The 14603-nt window shown below is 52.9% G+C and overlaps 5 protein-coding genes across 5 annotated transcripts; 2 read left to right on the top strand and 3 right to left on the bottom strand.

Moving 5' to 3' along the window:
* Nucleotides 1-1371: 1371 nt before the first annotated feature.
* On the top strand, nt 1372-2748 carry CPAR01_06217 (uncharacterized protein; the record flags this gene model as incomplete). Its single annotated transcript, XM_060490491.1, has 2 exons — nt 1372-1799; nt 1872-2748. 2 exons carry the CDS (start codon nt 1372-1374, stop codon nt 2746-2748), a joined length of 1305 nt encoding a protein of 434 aa, XP_060351957.1.
* A 1227-nt stretch (nt 2749-3975) lies between these two features.
* On the bottom strand, nt 3976-6706 carry CPAR01_06216 (choline/Carnitine O-acyltransferase; the record flags this gene model as incomplete). The annotated part of the gene is made up of 3 exons (XM_060490490.1): nt 3976-4124; nt 4193-6232; nt 6286-6706. 3 exons carry the CDS (start codon nt 6704-6706, stop codon nt 3976-3978), a joined length of 2610 nt encoding a protein of 869 aa, XP_060351956.1.
* A 4931-nt stretch (nt 6707-11637) lies between these two features.
* CPAR01_06215 (uncharacterized protein) lies at nt 11638-12998 on the bottom strand (the record flags this gene model as incomplete). Its single annotated transcript, XM_060490489.1, has 5 exons — nt 11638-11835; nt 11915-12014; nt 12076-12158; nt 12257-12548; nt 12631-12998. The coding sequence occupies 5 exons, from the start codon at nt 12996-12998 to the stop codon at nt 11638-11640; spliced, it is 1041 nt and encodes a 346-aa protein (XP_060351955.1).
* Nucleotides 12999-13192: 194 nt separating this feature from the next.
* Nucleotides 13193-13500, bottom strand: CPAR01_06214 (uncharacterized protein; the record flags this gene model as incomplete). The annotated part of the gene is made up of 2 exons (XM_060490488.1): nt 13193-13350; nt 13413-13500. The coding sequence occupies 2 exons, from the start codon at nt 13498-13500 to the stop codon at nt 13193-13195; spliced, it is 246 nt and encodes an 81-aa protein (XP_060351954.1).
* A 557-nt stretch (nt 13501-14057) lies between these two features.
* On the top strand, nt 14058-14556 carry CPAR01_06213 (uncharacterized protein; the record flags this gene model as incomplete). Its single annotated transcript, XM_060490487.1, has 2 exons — nt 14058-14302; nt 14370-14556. The coding sequence occupies 2 exons, from the start codon at nt 14058-14060 to the stop codon at nt 14554-14556; spliced, it is 432 nt and encodes a 143-aa protein (XP_060351953.1).
* Between the last annotated feature and the right edge of the window lie 47 nt (nt 14557-14603).

The raw sequence follows: 14603 nt of genomic DNA, 5'->3' as shown, positions 1-14603 counted from the left end.
CCAACTTCTCGGTAGACATCCTCGATTGGCAAGACGTGTTGTTTTGATCGTTCTTCACACGTTCTTTCGCACGCCCGCTTTGGGAACAGATGGCAGACGGAGCATATATCTTGTAGCACCGATGGTGTTCAGGCGGGAGCCGCTAGCTATCCGCTTTCGCAATTTGAAGAAACAAGCACAAGGCAACGAAAAAGACCAGAGAGTCGCATATTAGCTACTGATTCCGAAATCAATTGAGCTATGGGGCCGTTTTCCCATCTAAACCTGACCTAGGGAAACAAGCACAGGCCCGAGGCTGAAGCCTGCTTTCAGGCGGTGGTCTTGTCTAACTAGCAAATGCGAGAGAGGACTAGTGCAGCATACCTTCGTCGAAAGCTAGTCCGCGATGGCCTAAGGGCGCCAGACTCACACGCCGGATAGTCCTCGATCAACACGCTAACAACGGGAAACCTGACTTCCAACGGCAAAGTATGATGCTTATGGCACTCTCGGTTCCAGCGAGGAAGGATCCGATCTTCACCTTCGGCGTCCTCTTGGGAGGGAACAAGACCCCACTGGCCCATTTATCAGGGTTCGTCATATGCTCTTCGAGAAGACCCTAGATCTAGGCAACAGTATTGCCATAGCTTCCAGACTTGCACGACAGCCGCCAATCCCTCATCAGAGTCTTATCAATTCGACGGCGCTTGCAGCAAGTCTTTTGTGCTACATTTTGGCTACACTCTGTGGTGAAGTATCTTCCTAAAGACCGAATAATCTGCTATTTCTGGGACGTCTTATCCTCCCTGCGCAACAACACTTTGTCCCAGCTTCTATTCTTCTGCCATGTCTTTGTCTCCACCCCCGCCATTCTCTTCCTGCTCACCCTTGGTGCAGCAGCCCCGGTGGCTTTTGTTCCTCTCTTTCTGTCCACGCTAAAAGCACTCTTGTTATTCAGCTTTGGCAAGCCACAATGATCTATCTCTTCTGCAATTGGCCTGGTTAGACCCCAGATGCCTGACTAGCCCATCCTCCCAGAAAACTAAGCTCTCTAGCTAGTCTAGGGCTGAGCAATTCGCGGATCTGCTGTTGAAGTCAATCCGAGCATGAACCGGTCCCGGGCGGTGCTTACACCTCATAGCTCACTATCAAGATAACTCGTACCTTGGGTCAGTGCCCCGAGAGCGCCCTTTGTGGAACAACAACGATGGAAACAGATACGGGAATACAAAGAGGGCTAGGTTTATAACCAAGACATTTAGCCCACCCGCTCTACGAGCGGTGTTCCCCTTCTCTTCTGTCTTGTTTGGTCTCCCTCGAGTCAACTTGACGCACAATACTGTAGATCGAGTCCTCGCCAGTCTCATTAAACCTGTTCAAAGTTCAATCAACATGGTGAACAAATTCAAGTCCCTCGCTGGTTTGGCGGCTCTCTCAAGCCTTGCCAATGCCAAGATCTACGAACTCCCCCAGGCTACCACTTCATTCAACTTTCCTCTCGACCAATTCAGCCCTCAGCCGACCAAGGCCCCCGCTTACGCTGACTTGAGGAAAAGGCAAGCATCAACAACAACCACAGTCCTCGTTGCACCAGATAACACTTGTGGCTACATCTCTGGGCGTGCCGGCGCGGCATACACATGCGGGACCGCCGCCAGCTGCATCTTCTTCACATCGGTGAACAGAAATACCCCTGGCCGAGTTGCCTGTTGTGACGCCAGTGATTGTGGTGCCCGGCGGACATGCTACGATTCTAAACAGGTCTCGTCGTCTAGTCTCTGTGATGGTGGCTGTCTTGTTGATCGCTTCACCTTGAAATGGTATGTATGATCTCGAAGATGGTTCTTTCTCCAGACGTGATGAGTACTCTAAAAGACTGATATCGTGTTCAGTACCAACACTGCTCGACCATACTGCAACACCATCTCCTTCGCAGACGGCATCTTTGACTACTGGTGTAATACGGCAGATATCTCGACCCCGCAAGCCGCGACGACCACTTACGCCGGCGGACCGGCGCGCAACTGGACACCGCTCGCCCTGACAGACGACACCACATCCAGCAGTGTCATCCGGCCAGCCAGCTCCGGAGTCATCACAGGCACCGCCAGTGGTTCCGTGTCCGCGCCCTCTATAACTACCTCTCCTGACAACGATAATAATGGCGGGATCAACAACAATAACAACAGCAAGTCCTCGACCCCCGTCGGTGCCATCGTCGGAGGCGTCATCGGCGGCATCGCCGTCATCGCACTCATCGGCTTTGGAATCTTCTTTATCCTCCGCAAAAAGAAGAAGACGCAGCAGCAACCCGGACCCGGACCGCACGGCCAACCTCCCATGATGAACCAGCAGCAACAGCATCAGCCACCACCAATGGGCTACGCTCCGGCGCCCCAAGGCTCGCCGGCACCGTATGCCGCCCAAACACAAACGCACTCCTTCTACGAGCCAAAGTACGATGGCCAGGGCGGATATCCGCAGCAACACTACGGCAGCACGCCCCCTCCCCCTCCCCAACAGGGCGGCGGCTACCAGCAACCCTACTACAGCGGTAACATGGCGGTCCCCGATCGCGCGGACACGACGAGCCCCAGTGCCATGTCTCAGGGAACGCACAGTAATCGCCTCAGCACGCGGCCCGTCAGCCCGAATCACCCACAAGGCGGCTTCCAGCAGTTTGGCGGTGGTGGGCAGCCACAGCCGACAATTCACGAGGCGCCTGCGAGTGGCGATGGGCACAAGGGGCAGATGCACGAGCTTGCCTAGTTGCGTTTGTGAGGCGGTGGAAGCTGTTGTCAATCTTCATCGTCGTTGTTACGACATGAGGCTTTTGTGTTTCTGTGTATAAATTTGTGTATCTTATTTGGGAAAGTTTCTTCTTCGTGGAAGCGGTGAGTTGGTAAGCTACACAGACAGTAGCGACCACCCGACCGCCCGTCCAGGGCGAACTTGGTGTATTGGGGTTGTACCAGACTCGGGCTTTATGATTTATATCCTAATGAAGGTTGCTATCTTACAAAGAGATGTGTATGAGCCTCTTGGTTTTGACGGGGACTGACGGGCCTTTGAGAGGTTGATTCGCCCTTCGTCTTTAATGATATCTGAGCACGGTTCTGAGATCAATCGAGAAAAATTGATCCTTTGACACTTCCGGATTGGAGTAACGTTACAGAGTGAATCAAAAAGTTCCAACACGTGTAAAGATCGTACTCGACACGCAGCAGGCACAGCAGTTTCGTGCAACGTTTATGGACTAGGATACCAAGGAGGGCATTAAGAGTCAACGACGAAACAGGACTCCGGTCAACGAATAAGTATTACTTTACTAACAACAACTACCTCCATTATTACCCCTACTCTCGTCCTTATGTCAACCGCCTTTATTACTATCGCTTTCCCCTTCCTTATGACAACTACCCCTGTTGCTACCTCTCTACTACGTCTCCTTAAGGTATATTCTGTAGAGGATACATGCTGGATGATGAAGAAAAATACTCCTCGAAAGTATATTGGATCCAGACTCACTAGGAAATGTCTTCCTTCGAGCAAGCGCAAATACATCACAGGCATGTTCCCCAGAGGCGGTATCCGCGCCTTTGCAAGGTGATCAGCCCAAGACTGGCTCGCTGATCTATAATGCCTCAAGTACAGCCGGCTACTAAAGAAGGCAGATGGACGGTGTAGAAGTAGCGAAATGTCACGAGGCCACTCGATTGCGTGAGAAATAGTCTTGGGACTTGGAAACACAATCTAAGTAGATTTATTCCCTCCTTCGCGCGCTGTGTATCCAAAGGGGTAAACTTCTTCCTCGATACCCTATTTACACGCTTCAATATACGAATATCGAGCTTCGTACTGGCCAAAAAGACCTTGCTCTGCTGACGTGTATACCAACACAGATCAGCTCACACACGCAGCAAATACCACAGCATTTCTCCGTGATGCGGCGCAGTCACGGTCCCACGATGCTTCTACCCGTCCATCCAGACAACGCTAATAGTCAATCAGCCGCAGCTTCTTCCCAATCTCCCTCCGGCGCGCCTGTACTGCCGCGCGCTCAGAGGGTTTTGTCTCTCCGGGGTCCATGTTCTCTCCGCGAGCCTTGAGTGCTTGGAGAAGCATGCCTGCGTCAAAAAAGCCGTCTATACACATTTAGTGTCAGCAAAAGCTATTTGAAATGGAATTTGAACGAAATGAAAGAGCAACTTACATCCTCCAAGCTCATCATCCTCACTAAGCGTAACACTCTCCTCCGTAGGCGACTGCGTGCCCGTCGAAGACCTCGCGACAGAGGTCTTGATGGCGTCGTGCGCGGTAATAAGCCGGCCGCGCGACTTGATCCCCTTCGGCGGCTTCGGCCTCGCCTGGAGATCGAGCTCGCGCGCGCGTGTCTGCTTGGCGGCGCCCATGCCCGCACCGCCGGTGCCGCGGCGGGACGTGATGCGGAGGATCCGTCGCACCTCGAGGAGGTAGCTCTCAAGCGTATCGACGAAGCGTTTTGTCTGGCGGTGCTTACTCGACACGCAGATGGAGATGCTCTCGTCCTTGATGATGTAGCCAATGCCGAAGCCGTCACCCGACGTGGGGCCGAAGCCGAACTGGCGCAGGGAGGGGTTGCCGCAGTTTGATGTCGACATGATTGTGTTGTTAAGCTTGTCCCAGCCCGAGTCGGCGAAGATTTGTGGCATCGAGGCCTGATTGTTGCCGTTGCGCGAGTTGGTGCTGTCGCCGCGGGCGCGGCCAGTAGAAGAGGACTGCAGCTCGGCGCCGTTGAGGGAGAGCACCGAATCCCGGCCGGGGCTCCCGACGGCGGACTCGCTGACGTCCTGCTCCGAGAGGGCGTCGATGGGGCTCGAGTAGCCGTTGGAGCTACCGGAGACCTCATCGTCCATGGAGCGCTGCCAGGTGCAGAAGAGGGCGTAGAGGTGGCGGTCGCAGCCCTCTGCCTTGGCGCATTCGCGCGTGCTGTTGACGTGTCGCTGGCACGCCTTCCTCAGGGCCTCGACCTTGTGCTCGGCTGGGTTGTCAGCCCAAAACGTCTGGACAAAGTTGACCGACTCGTCCGAGACGCTGCGGATGGCCTCGGTGCGGCCGTGGAGGAAGATCTTGGTCATGGCGGGTTCGTAGGTGCACTCGACACGGCCGTAGAGCCCGTAGTAGGCGGCCTGGAAGGCCATCTGCACAAAGGCGTCGGGGGAGAAGCCCATTGAGGTCATGAAATTCTTGCCGTAGTGCTTAAAGTCGAGCGTCTTGAACTCATTTTGCTCAATGAGGTCGGCGAGACGGGTCTCTGCAAAACGAACGGCGACGCTGAGCTCCGGGTTCATGTCCCACTCGAGCTTGTGCGGCGTTGTGTTGACCTCGCCGAAGCTGTCCGGATCGCGCTTCGCCGGGTCCGGGCTGGTGGAGGCCCAGAGGGTCGGGGCTTGGCCGTTGATGGTCCGGGCGAAGCGGAGGATGGTGTCCGTGTACACATCGCTGGCGAATCGCAGCACCGTGTGACCGTCGACACCTGTGTGCTCAAAGTTGATTCCGGCGCTACCGTTCTTGCATACAATAATTTGCAGCTTGTCGTACCATCTGTTGGTACAGGTTCCGATTTGCACACCCTTCTCGACCAAGCTGGTGCCGCATAGCATATTACCACAAAGAGCGTCAGCGTCAACCGGCTCGGTGTAGTCGAGACACAGAACGAAAAGGGCCGAATCGACAATGCCCAAGCAGTCGGCGTTGTTTGAACCTTCTTCCCGTGTCAGGACATCTCTCAGTCCTGACCAGATCTTCCGGTTTTCCGTGCTGAGAACGCCAAGGGCCCCCTTGGCCGCATCCTGAATCGGCGTTTGGGCAGCATCGTCGATGATGGTCTGCAGGTTGATGGACACATCTTTCTCGCTCATGATGAGATCATTGTTGTCGTCCAAAACGTCGAACCAGTAGAATTGGCCGTGGCACATGACAATGATGTGCTTTGACTCTGGGTCCTGCTCGATCTGGCATCCATTTTCCGTGGGTACACGTGCTGTTCCGAAGAGCCTAGAGTATTGGTACATGCAAAGAGGCTGGCCTTTAACCGTGTCTGGAGGCAACTCTTCCTTGCGAACTGCTCTTACGAACTCCAGGGCCGACACCACGAGCGATGCCGCTCGGGTCACTTGGTTGTTTCTTGCAGGAGTGGGATCATCTTCCAGCAGGAAAAACGGGTTGAGATTAAGGACAACCGGGTTATCAAAGTTTAGGTATGAATCATACCCTTATAAGTGGGTTGTCAGTCAAGATTGAGCCAACAGGTGCAGATGGGCTTACAAAATTGTTCAATATAACTGGTCTTGTCCTGTGCGTACGTCTTCAGCTTTTCCTGCAAAGCCGGGCCATCGTGCTTCAGGAAGTCCTGTAGCGCCTGCTTGGTCTCCGAATGTTCTCGCGCAGACTGTAACGGCTTGAGGGCAGTGAGATACTTTTGCGCGGTGGCTTCCAATTCGGGGATAGGCAAATGCTTGAGCTTTTCCTGGGCAGCGAATGTGACACCGCCCTCGACGGACTTGTCTGTGTATACTGCCATAGAGCGAGTGGCTTCTGTACTCTGCTTCGGTTTTGACGGTTCGACTTGTTTCCAAAGATCTGAGGTGTCTGGGATGGAACGTGGAACCGAGGAAGGAGGAATGGCCTTTTCGAGAGTCTCACCGAGTGGCCTAGGTCGCGAAAAGATTCTGACTTGAGTGGGCATGGTTGTTAGCGGAAGGTAGGTCCTTTCTTTATGCGTAGAGAGGCGAGACGTTGGTGCTGATGTTCAATCCGCGCAGCGCCGTGCGGTAGAAGTAGTGGCAGTCTTGGAAGCAAAAAGGTGGCATTACACCAGACAATGCTACAACATCTGGACGACTGAGAATAGTGTAATAGATAGGGAGGGAGGGAAGAGAGAAAAGAGGAGACAGCTCGGCTACAGGAAGGGGAATGGACTAGGGATATATCGACGGGCCTAAGGAAGTTCGGAAGAGAGAGGGAGAGGCTGACAAAGTGAAGTCAGGGTGGTAGGCACTAGCATACTGAGAAAGAGGCACATCTGTAAGGCGGATGAGATAGGTACGAAGTACAGACGAGATGGGATCAAGTGGAACCCCCCACAAAGACGACTAGGATGGGGCTGGCATGCAGATACCAGTTCACTCTGGGGTCCCGGGGTCTCATCTCGAGGAACAGGACGTCCTTTCACATGTGGAACAGAGGTCTTGAGGCATCGTACCGCAAGGCCGGAAGCAAGCGCTTGATTGGGCTGGCGGAAGACAGGAAACGGGGAGGGGACTGACACTTCGGGAAATCCGCGCTGGCTGGGTCAGGCCCTGGGAGGCAGAGGGGAGCTTGGCTTGTGAAACTCGCTCCGCAGGCCCGATGCGAAATGATAATATGGGTGCGGCCAGTTTCGTAATCTGCCGAGACTTTATGGATAAAAGACGAAGCAAGACAGGGGAAAGAAAAGCAATGTCACCTACCGGCGCAGTCGAACCAGCTGTTTGCGGCCGCTGGTTATCTTTTTAGATGAAAATGTTGAACGTAGTTGGAGTAGAGAAGAATTTGCGGGCGAGATTGACGATTTGTCAAGTTGAAGTTGACTTCTGTACAATAGCTTAGTTAGAGATGGCTGGCTCTTTGGTCAAGACATGCTGCCTGGTCGTCCTCGGTGAAGGCATCCGTCAGATGGACCTGTCTAGCACGAGGACAAGCAGAGACACAGAGGCACAGGTCAGTATGGGCACCTGTCACTCACCTCGTTACACTTCAAACAATCGGATTGTCAATAGTATCCACAGGCTACTACTGTAAGGGACTGGGTTGACCACGAGAAGTGAAGAGGAGTCGAGGCAGGATGACGGGGATGCAGTAAATAGAATTCGAGGACTAGTTCCGGGATGCGACTCGACGTTACTGGGAGTGAGCGGGTTGTCGGCTACGATGAAGGCGGCGGCGCGGAAGGAGGGAAAGAAAAGAGTGTGAGCGTGCGCGTGTGCGGGTGCGTGAGAGGATGACCGAGTGAGTGAGTGAGTGATGAGTGAGTTAGTGAAGGGTGTGTGATGCAATGAAGGCGATGGGCGCTTCTGGAAATCCGACGTCAGGCCCCACAAGCAGGTGCAGGCGCAGGTCGCAGATGATTTGTCTTGTAATACTCTTGGAGTCTTGGTATCCGTAGACTTGGGGTTGGGGAAAAGTGCCTGGCTGAGCCGGTTCAGGCTGCGAACCCCACGGGGTCGTGGACGTGGCGTTGGTGATTGTGAGTGAGCCTTTCGGGCGAAGGGGAATACCGCAACAACGTGGCAATGGACGGCTCTGGTTGGACGGACGAATTGAGCACCGGTTTGGCATGCGCTTAATGCGACCTTGGTGTATGTACTCCGTACAGGAAGACCAGGCCAGGGCACAAGGGTTGGGAGTGTGTGTGGGCTGTGAGTTGCGACACACCTCCAATGCGCTTGGCGGCTGACTGATTCGGTGCGAAGGTTGTGCTGGCGTGGGTTTTGCTCGTGAAAGACGCCGGGGAGACACGGAGGCTAAGGTAGATGAAGAAGTTGGATGGGTGGATGGGTGAGTGGGTTGTCGAAGATTGATGACCCAACCGCTTTGGAGTAGACTTCTTCAGCAACCCCGAGCAGCTATATAAATGCCGGCATTCAGGTTGATCATCGATATTACGCCGGTTCAAGGTTGAGAAGCATGAGAGATAGCCTCAGTCGCATTCCACGAGTGGAGGTCGAAGAGAAGAACTGGAGCCAGAGAGAGTGAGAGAAAAGAGGGGAAGCCGGGAATTGTGGGTAACAAGTCGTCCACTTCAGTTTCCCCCGCGGGATGACCTGGAGTTATTAATTGGAGAAAGCGCCAGGGTTCGGTGAGGAAGATTCACAAATACTCCTTAATAAGGTACTTGCTTCGTCTCTTCTTTCTTCCCTTGGGCGACGACAATAAGATGCAGAAACGGCCACAGAGGTAGAGGGACTGGATAGAGCCTGTATTCGTACCTTGCTGCGCCTGAAACTTGTAACCTTGCTGGATCGTGGATGCGGGTTGAGTCCAGTTACTGTGTACTAACTGACATGTGCCCAGTTGCGAGCCAAGCAACTATAGCGGCGATCAGGACCAGCGGAAAGTCTGTCAGGCTCGGGACCTTGGGGTCGCTTTGCGGCGGTTGGGGTCCGGTTGGTTTGTTTGGCGTGCGGGGGTTTTCTTTTCGTCTTGTTTTCTTCCGTCGCCGAGTTGCCAGTCCTTTTGGGTAGTGGCCCGCTGCTTGAGAGTCGGGAAGCAACAAGAAGCAAATCTGACCTTCCAGTGGTCGTTCGTAACGTCGAGAATAGATTTCGGCGCTTCTTCAAGAGTCCGGGTTGAGTTGGGCAAGTTCAATGATGATGCTCGACTTTGGTTCATGCTATATCTGCTCCGGGAATGAGGAACAACCCCTCACGGTCATGTTGGAGAATAGTCGCTCAGGTGACACTAGCAATGACGATGCTGCTTGTCACTGAAGCACGGCTAGTCGCTGGTCTGTCTACTAGATATGACCTCCGAGTTGATGCCGGCAGACTCCATTTAAATCATCATCCTGTTTAACGGCATCAGTTATTGACGCAGTCGCCAGGCTCATGTTTGTCCAGTGCGCAACTTTCAGCATCCCTCTCCTTCACGAAACTCTTCCACCTTCCCGAGGACACCTATCAATTAGTTAGACACAATTCGTCAAAAGTCCAAGATGCATCGGACGAAGAAAATAGAGCAGCCTGGCGTCGGTCGGGGAAACGCAAGTGGCTAACAAATCAACGGCCTGGACCGAACCACCCGAACGCCGCCGGTCGACCAAACCCAGCCAAAGAATGGAACCAAACCAGTCCACTTTGTGGTTGACCTCTGGATTGCCGATGGTAAATCAAATCTCCTCCCCTCGCCTGTCTGCTGTTCGGATCAAAGGACGTTGGAAGACGTGGGACGCTGGCGGGGGGTGCTTGGGTTTCCCAAATTGGACCAGCACCCATCTGGCTGGACCGCAGGACCGCAAGCAGCCGCCCCACTATGAGGTGAGTACCAAGGTACCTTGGTGAACGCTCCACAGTGGGAAGGAAGCAAACCGTCCAAGTGGGTGACAAAAATAGGAAGTCAGCAAGATTGTAACGCCTACTTACCTGCGTATTATGCCTAATGTTCTTGTTCTTGTTCTCGTTCTCGTTCTTTTTATTCTGTTTATTATTTCTGCTATTAGTTTTAACTTTTGTATATTCATTAGAGAATATTCTTCAAAGGATGAGTAGGAAGAGGGATAGAAGAAGCAGAAACAATAGGAAACGAGCTAGGGAGGGTACCGATAGAGCGGCAAGCGATTTTGTCACCCACTTGCCGCATGTCCGGGTCACCTGCAGCTTGCGCCCGAAGTGCCCTGGGGAACCTGCCACCGCCGCCAGCTGACACGCAAAGGAACATCATTTGCCTCTCGTCTGGTTGGTCCGGTCAACCTGCCCTTCCATGACGAAGACAGGACCTTATCGAGAAAATTCCGGGGCTGCGGAACCCTTCGCCTGTGGGGGGAGCTGCCATGAGGTCGGGTGCTGGTGACACAGCATCCAGTGCTTCTTTTTCCCCGCCATCTGCATCTGGCATTCAGCTCTGCGCCAAGTTGCCTGATGTCTGATGACAGCTCTCATCCACATCCACTTTCGTACCTACTGTGAAGCCGAATGACTGGGATCTTTTGTATGTATTTGGAATATGATGCTGACGTCTCTTATTCTGCAATATGAAACAACGCAGATAGACAACGCGGTTCTGTTGTCGCCTCCATTGCAGGGCCAAGCTACGATTGCTCGTTTGGCCACAAGCTGGGCGACTTTCGGCGGTCTCTCTATATATGCGTTTCACGACACCGAGTTGCCGGCCTTTCGGCTCCGGAACAGAACCGGCCCCACTTCAACTTACATGACATGACGGTTCGGGACTTCGGCAACGACGCAACGAGTAAGTCTCTCACTCAAGGAATAAGATCGATTTCTCATTTTGATTGCCGATCCTCCCTATATTTGTACCGCTCTTGCTTCTCATAAGCACAATCTCATTTGCTATGTAATTTCCATTCCCCAGCTTGCACCCGGAACAGCGCCGATGAATGAGAGACAAGCAATGAGGTTAGTCTCCTTCGAATGCCCTCTATTATCAGGCGGTGGCACGTTTCTCGATGTATTTGTGGCTCGCAAATTTCGATTTTACTCACAAATGCCGTCTACGTGATACAGTCTCTCAACTCATAGCAAATATCCAAGTCTATTCAGCAGTCATCAATCAGGCGCCTCTGTCAAATCGGAAATCATACACGAGGTAGATTATTATGTCAACTATATCTAAGTGTTGGAATCCTAAATACTGAACTGAAAACCAGCCTCCATTTCCACCGCATATTCCCGATACTACGGTGTCTCTCCCATATGTACCATAAGCATATACAAAACCCCAAGTCCGTCATGAGGCTCAATTCGTAACCCACGCTCTGCCTGAATCTCATATTAAGGGAGCGCATAACAGGCTACCAGAGACTCAAAAGTATCTCGCTCACGGTCAGCGCAGACTCCCGAGGACAGAGCAGCTATCACACCACCACCACCCCAGCTGTATCGATTTGGTATTACCCAAAATTTAGTAGTTGTTAGGGCAGCGAATCATCTGGTTGGAAGCGGTAGGACGGCCACCGCATCCGTGATAGGCCATGGAGTAGCACAGTCCGTGGGCGCTGGCACCGCCGGCGTCCTTGTCGGTGTGGACGGCGTGGACCTCGTAAGGGGTGACGGTGGGGGCCTGGCAGGCTCTCTTGGAGTTGGCATCGATGTACTGGGTCTGTTTTTTTGGTTCTTTTGTCAGAAACAGCTCTCTCTCTCTCTCTCTCGCGATAGATACCAAAGGGAATTTTACTTACGACGATGACGCCCTTGTCGACGCTGAAGTGAGGTCTCTCCCAGAGGAAGCAGACGTTGAAGGCGCCGCAGGTGCCAGAGTAGCTGATACCGGTGGTGACACTGTTGGAAGTGTGTTAGTAACAGGTTCAGAATCTAGGGGAGATTTGTGGGTGCAACCGACCTGTCGGGAGATTTGCTGATGCTGAGGCCAAAAGTGCTCAGGAAGGTAGAGACGGCCTTGGTCCAAGTGTTCTTACCGCCGAACTAGAATCCCTGGGTTAATTTCACAAGCTTTCGATATAATGGCAGAAACCCCTTGTGGGTACAAGGCCTCTCTTTCGGAGGGGAGGGGAAGAACTTACTCCGGGAATACCAATGGAGCCTCCAAGGGTGACGGCGGAGGTGTGAGTGACGGAGACAGTCTTGCTGATAGAGCCGACACCACACTGGGGGTCCGAGACGTAGTGGTAGTATCCGTAGACGTTGTTGTTGAACGACTGTCTCACACCGCGGTGAACGTAGTTGGTGCAGCTGCTGGAGCATCGCAGCCTGTCGTCGTAGAAGCACATATCGGGGAAGGCCCTCTTGCTGACATGGCTGGCGGGTACGTGGACTTCCGAGTCGGGGTTGCTGGCGAGAGCAACCATGGATGCTCTATGGTTGCAAGTGTTAGTGGGAAACAATTCCAACCATCGTATGATGCCCTATGATGAGCAGTAGAAGGGGGATCACGCACTGGTAAGCCTTGACTTCCTCATCCGTGGGGATGAAGTTGCCCTTGGAGTCAAAGTACTCGGGGAGGCTCATGTAGTGCGCCTTGAACTGATCCGTGGTGAGGGCAGAGATGTTGAAGTCCTGGTAGGTCAACTGCTTGCCGTCGATCTCGACCTGCTTGTCCATCATGGGGAGTCCCTCGTAGAGGGCCGAGTCAGGCGTCCACTTGTTGTAGTCGAACGCCTCTTCGGGCTTGTAGGTCGGCAGGTCGGCCGCATCCCTCTCGAGCAGGGATGACATGCCCTCCAGGGACGAGGACGACTCCAGGCGGGAGACCACACCAGCTTGGACCTGGCCGAGGGCCATTGCCACAGAGAGTAAACGAAGCATGTTTAGAAGCTTAAACAGATTTTCTGATTAGGTGAAAAAGAAGGTGTGGCTTGGAAGGATTGAGCTTGGTCTGTGTGAGGAGACTTGGAAAGAAGAATGCGGAGAGAGCGAACCGGAGTGAGCGATGCTTGGCAGAAAAGCTTGTCGTTAAGCATGAAGCTCTGTCGTTTATTATATCTTTTTTCACGAAGCTCTCAATTCCCCTCTCCATCATCGTGGACCCTCCTCACCCCCTCAACCTCCTCGACCTCCCTATCCATCCCACTTCGCCCACACTTTCGCTCTCGGAACTTGCCTGCCGTCGAAACATGAGTCTCTACTGGAGTCCAGATAACGAAGATTAACGAATGCCCTCACATGAGTTGCTCTGACTCGGAATTGAGTTTGGATTTTCGCTGCTAGCACGCTGCGCACCTGACCGTGTTGAAATGAGAAAAGTGAGGATCGCGCGAGCACATACCAACTTGAATGGTTGAACCAGCGGTCTATTTCCCGCAAGCATGTTTAGAGTTTCTAGAAGCTCAGACAGAAGCTCTGACAAGTTCGTATAATTACGATGTTGGTCCAAACACTGACTCGCACCTATATTAACTTATCATGCTAGCTTGAGCTTCTAGACTAGGAAACCATCAAACTTCACCAGGGTTCTGGCACGTGTATTCCGATCTGCCCTTCTTCTTGCACCATATGGCTTTGATTCTGCTCAATGTTGCTGACCGTTGCTCGGGTTTGCTCGAGTCAGACTGTCAAAAGACTAGTTGAGTTTCAACGAGAAATAATATCAGCACGTAAAGTGCACCAATATCGAACAAAGACTAGACTAAGTCATGGAGATTATGTGAGATAATGACATTTCCCGAGATATGGTGCCTCGAAGCCGTTGCCCAATCGCTGTATCGTTATTTTCGAACCGGAGGCCGAGAATATTGAAATATATACCACAGGTCCGGATCTCGCCAAGACAACCCCCAGTGTCACATCATCACCTCTGTTTCAATCACATATTCTTTTGACTTACACTCTTTAGTCAACAACTACCTTCTCCCACAAATCTCAAAAATGGTTTCCCTGTCGCTTCTCGCACCTTCCAAGGTCGCCTCTGCGCTGGTTCTCGTCCTCGGACTGGCTGACATGTGCAATGCGGCGGTCCAGTGCGACATCATCACCAGCGTGAACTGCGGCAAGGCCAAGCACCACATGGGCCACAAGCTACCTACCAGCGTCGGTTCGACATACTACGTGGACGGCTTCCACGGTGGTGTCATGAACGCAAAGTTCCAGTCCATGGTCAACTCCGTCCCGGGGTGAGTCTCTCTCTCCATCATCTCAGGTGGAGGTGATTGGTGTTTGCTTTGCTAACTAGTGAGCCAGCAACTCTGAATTTGTCGACCTGACGTACAACTTCAACCTTGGCAACTACGACAAGGCGTACTGGGTCCTTCTTCCCACGTCCTTTGGTGGTGCCAACGAGTGCTTCGCGGTCTACAAGAACTGCGATGTCACAATCAGGTTCTGGGACAAGAAGGACCCCCTTCCCAATTGGTACACCCTGGCATAAATCCAGAGGGTGTTTGGCCTAAGTCTGTTACTTTTAATCCATTGCCG

The sequence above is a fragment of the Colletotrichum paranaense genome (genome assembly GCF_030867605.1).
Source record: "Colletotrichum paranaense strain IMI 384185 chromosome Unknown Scaffold_4.1, whole genome shotgun sequence".
NCBI lineage: Eukaryota > Fungi > Ascomycota > Sordariomycetes > Glomerellales > Glomerellaceae > Colletotrichum > Colletotrichum paranaense.
The sequence above is the reverse complement of the archived record's forward strand: the minus strand, read 5'-3'. Positions and strand labels throughout refer to the sequence as shown.